General features: G+C 29.4%; 1 protein-coding gene across 1 annotated transcript; it reads right to left on the reverse strand.

Annotated features, from left to right (window-relative positions):
* Nucleotides 1-401: 401 nt before the first annotated feature.
* Nucleotides 402-4,763, reverse strand: HELRODRAFT_77890 (hypothetical protein; the record flags this gene model as incomplete). The annotated part of the gene is made up of 12 exons (XM_009018361.1): nucleotides 402-500; nucleotides 1,896-2,078; nucleotides 2,143-2,316; nucleotides 2,395-2,493; nucleotides 2,558-2,689; nucleotides 2,778-2,894; nucleotides 2,953-3,019; nucleotides 3,772-3,848; nucleotides 4,205-4,263; nucleotides 4,326-4,440; nucleotides 4,509-4,624; nucleotides 4,706-4,763. Coding segments are annotated over 12 exons (1,296 nt in total), but the record flags the coding sequence as incomplete, so codon positions are not given.
* Nucleotides 4,764-5,057: the final 294 nt, after the last annotated feature.

Raw genomic sequence — 5,057 nt, forward strand, 5'->3', positions numbered from 1 at the left:
ATCATGCATTCAAATCAACTCAAATTTCAATAAATTTGAACAATTACAATTAATCATCTGTACAGTCTTTTTGTAAATATATTAAAATTCGTTTTCCTATTTCATTAATTTGAACTGAGCAGCATCCGTATTGATTTAATTTTGTCATCTTATTTTGAATAATTTAGATTATTACTAAAGAAAATTAAATGTTTATTAATTCCCATAATAATTGTACATTTTGTAAATTTTCAGAAGTTTCATAATGATGTTCTTTATTTATTCAAATCTTGTCAATATAAAATTTATTGGTTTTGGTGTTATATATTTAGCAGCAAAAATCGGTTCAAGGAATGAATTACAAGTATGGTTCATAATGGAAATAATTTCAAATAGTCAAATAAGGTTGATAAAATCAAAAGTTATTTAAAAGGTCTTCCGGAGATGAATCTATCCAACATATCCCAAGAGCGTCGTGGTTGGTCGTAGGGAGCTATGTGACCTGCACCTTTGATGGTTACCTGAGTTGAAAGAATGTGTAGAGCAGGATAGAGGCGTTATGTAGATTGAAACAAAAATACATAATAATTGTTTTATTATTGAGGATGAAACAAATGAAAAATTTGTTAACTAAAGAACTGATTAACTTTGTTTTAAAAATTGCCCTTAAGTACTCAGATGCATGTTAAATTCAGATCCAAACTAGAGTAAAACTTTGTAATTAAGTACTCGGTAACAAAGTACCCTCGGGTGTAAAGCACGAAAGTTTACGGTCCCAACATTTTTACGTGTTTTTTTTTATATAGAAATATGATGTACGCAAATATAAAGCTCTTTTGACAACGAGTACTGAAGTTTGAGTCTGTTGATAAATAAACCCAATATTTTACCTATATTTATTTAATCGATGGATTTTTATTCTTTTGCGTTAGATCCTAAAATGTAAGAAAGTATAAACAAAAACGTGAGGCGTTAGATTTAAATCAAAAATTAGCCAATTGATTTTTCTTAACTATTAAAATGTTATAATTTTAGTATTTAAACTTGTTTTTTAATTGTAAAAATACAAATTTTAGAATGAAATAGTTTTTTGCTTGAAAATTTTCCAAAAATTTTTGAGTTGGTTAAAACGAATCTCGAATAAGACGTACAAATTTTCTGATCCGCAGAAGTACGTTACACCGAAGTTTTACTGCATTTCAAATCCCTAATTCATCGTGATGACCACAACAAAATGTAACAAGCACAAAAATCCTTGCCTATTTTTATATATGCATTCCCAGCATTCAAAAACTGATATAATGTTTTTATTTCTGATATCGCTACCAAGAAAATTATGCTCCATTTTCACCTTTTAACTTTTTTCTTAAATTAACCTCACATTCCAAATGTAACAGAGTTCAGGCGTATACGTATACATGTATATTGCTTTATTTATAGTTTGTTAGGAGTGTTTGTTGGAAAATTCTGCTATTTCAAGCTTTTCTTCATTTGATCCAAACAATAATAGTCCATACTCTGGCTTTTTACTCTTGTCATCATTTCCAAACTTGGAAATTTTTGTAAAATCTTAAAAATCATTCTATATTTTCATTGTTTTAATCAGTTTAGTCGTTACTCTTCTAATTTAGAAGAGTAATTTAGAATACATTATTTAGATCACAGCATACTTAAATTGTTCAACCATACTTCCAACTATGCTAATAGCTTCAATGGGATATACTTTTCCGCCTTATAACAATGTTGCATTTGGAAAAACTAGAGTGTTTTAAATGTATTTACTGCTCATGTCGTCTGTGAATGATCACAAAACATGATTTGTTATGAAGTTTTAGTATGTTTGTAAGAATGCAAATATTTGATTAAATGGTATATATATACATAACAAACTTATAGGAAGTGAAATGGTTACTCACAAAATAAAAGTCATGAACTCTTTTGACATATCCGGCCACGTCTACATCATCTGGGCTAACTTTCCATACAAGTCGTCTTGCTCTTTTGAATTCTTCTGCCCCATTCCAATCCATGCTGTTTATCATATCGAATGTGCAGGGTGTGGCAACTATGACATCTAACTGACCGCTGTATAGCAATACCTGTTATTTTTATTTTAGTGAGTTGACTGACCGTGTGACCATATAAAAATCAAGATAAAATAACCTTGTAACGGTTCATGATCGGTATTAAATTATGCTTAGCAGATTGCATAAAATCTTCCAATAGAAATGTTTCCACTTTGTTTCCTGATTGGTATGGTAGATTACCCACATGAATAGATTTCCTAACTTGCGCTGTTGTTATAAACTTGCTGTAATACCCGTATTCAACTGGTTCCTGAGTGTTAAATTACAAGTTTTTTAAACTACTAGATTATGTTAACAAGCATGCAAATTATATAAGTATTAAACTTACAACAGTTCTAAGGTAGTTGTAGTAATTTGACATGCCAGTGCAGTTTTGGTAAAAAGATGATCCATTGATTATATCTGCATTCAGAAGCAGATCAAATATCTAAAAAAAAATACATTTGTTTAACTTACCTTTTTTTAAACGTTTCCAAACCACAACCACATACTTTTTCAGCTTCAACCCATTTCTTATTCTCCATGAACTTTCCACATAGGTCTGTTTGATTTCTGAAAAAATCCCTCTGATTTGAATCCAAGAGACCAATTTCATATAAGTAGTCAGCATAACTGTGAATCATCTGTCACATAATAAAAAAAACAGGTAAAAATCTAACGGATGTCAAAATTGAAAACAAGAAAAAATAAAAGTGCTACAAAGAGACTTACCACCGGAGGGTCAGTAAAGCCATCTCCAATGGCCACCCCCCTCAAATAAATTTTCTTTGGTTTTGGAGAAGTATGAATTTTATTTGCTAGAGTTGGAATATATTTGCCTGCATAGGACTTGAAAAAGTAGAACATAATAGTTAATGAAAAAAAGTGTTAGGCTTTTGAATTTTACCTCTCCTGTTAGGTAGACCTGGTTCCCCTTTAAATCAGGAAACAAATCAAAAAACTGCAGTAGTGCCCTGTATGTTTGAGTTTAACAGTTATAAATGCTAACAATAGGCATACAAATAAATTATGACACCCATTTATATATCATCAAATTATATCTGCGAGAATTAACACAAACAAAGGTTAGGGTATAAATAGCAAAAAATTTTGTCAATGAATCAAAAACATTTATGTTAAAATCTAGTCAAATTTTTAAGTTACCTATTTAGCATTTTAGAAGAAGCAAATAACAAAATTAGATATCCTTCAGAAGCTACTACATCTCATATTTGAAATTTGCCATATTTTCCACTATGCCCTCTCTTACCAAACAACTATACAACCACAAACCAGATAATGTTCTGATCATTTAAACTATTTTTCAATACAAAAAAAATTTTCACTCCTCTTGTTAAATAAACTTTTAAATCTTCTTATTACTTATCTTCAATCTTATTCACTCCTGAGTTGATGTTTTTTGTATCAAACTTACAAGCCTAATTTCTTCTTCGATATTTTACCCTAAATAACAATTTGCTTATTTCAGAATTGTAAGCAAACCCAAATGTACAGTATTAAGACCCTTTTCTAATTCTCTTTAGTCTATTATCTTTGTTGAATATTTCAAATCAGCTTGAACTTTCTCTGGCTCTTATCTCTAAAATTTACTTCCAACTCCTCTTACAACATTTCGGTCAATTTTATGATGGCTCTCATGACTTACCAACCTGGCAATATTGTGATTGAGTAAATTGAATTTGAAGTACAAACAAATCAAACAAACTCATATAAGTTAGTGGCGATCTCATCTTCATTTCTGGCATAGCCATCATCATTTGCAAAACTAAATCCAGTACCAACCTAAACATTCAGAGCAGAAAATAAATTTTAAAAATAATTATCAAAATTTTTAAAAGCAAACAATTAATCCAGAGTATTTTCCAATAAGTCTCCCATTTTTTTAATATTCTAATAAACTTTACCATAAAGTCCTAAGCTTTGGTTTGATATTTTACACAGTTACAAATGTCTGTAACCAAAAAAATAGTAGGTCATAAAATTAACATCTTTAAAATATTTTGAACTCTTCTGCCAAAATGTATGCAATTATTTAATAATAAAATGATAACATAATGATCAATTTGTTTTGGACAATCTGTTCAGTGTAAAAGATCTTCATATGAGAATAATATAACTTTGGCAATAAAAAAACTAACAGGATTGTCAATGAATAACAGGTTGTACTTTCTGTTCCATGTATATTCTCTTTCAAATACTGCAAATGTAGATAAAGAATACTTAACTACATAATAAAAATAATTCATAACAAAAACAAACGTTTGAGTTGCTCATTAACTCCAAATGGACCATTCTCAACAAACAATCCAAATAGTGAAGATCCACCAGGCCCACCTTGTAGCCATAATAACACAGGATCTCTTGGGTCATCATTCTAGTTAATATTTATAATGTATACATCTATATTAGCTACATGTTTGAACAAATCTGAAAAAATCATACCAGGCTTGGAAAAAACCAGAAAAACATATTGCTGTCTGAGGATTTGTTAACAGTTAAGAATCCAGAATAGCTGACGATTTTGGTCCCTTCCAATCTAACCTTTGAAAGTGCCAGAGCTAAAAAAAGCATCCACATTGTATTATAACATAATGTAATAATGTATAAGAGTTTAATACCAAAAAATATTGTTTAAAAACCTTTATCTATATCTCCATTCTCAATGTAAGGAGTCAAAAATAAAGGAGACCCAGGATCCTCAGCCCCATCATAATGTATTGTTTCCTTTATAAACTGCTTTCTCAATGAACATCTTAAAAATTATAATAAGGAGATGTTAACTGTAGTTTCAATGTCAGATCATGAAGATAGTTTTGCATCTAATTTGTCTTAAGTAAATCTATTCTATTATAAAAATGCTGGCATGATCAAGGCAAAAAAAAAAAAAATTAATCAATTTAATACATGATAGTAAGATAAGAGACTAACGAGAAATATGAAATTTATATAATTTTAAATTATACTCATTGCAAATTAAAATTATATATATAT

The sequence above is a fragment of the Helobdella robusta genome, assembly GCF_000326865.2.
Source record: "Helobdella robusta unplaced genomic scaffold HELROscaffold_21, whole genome shotgun sequence".
In the NCBI taxonomy this organism is placed as follows: Eukaryota; Metazoa; Annelida; class Clitellata; order Rhynchobdellida; family Glossiphoniidae; genus Helobdella; species Helobdella robusta.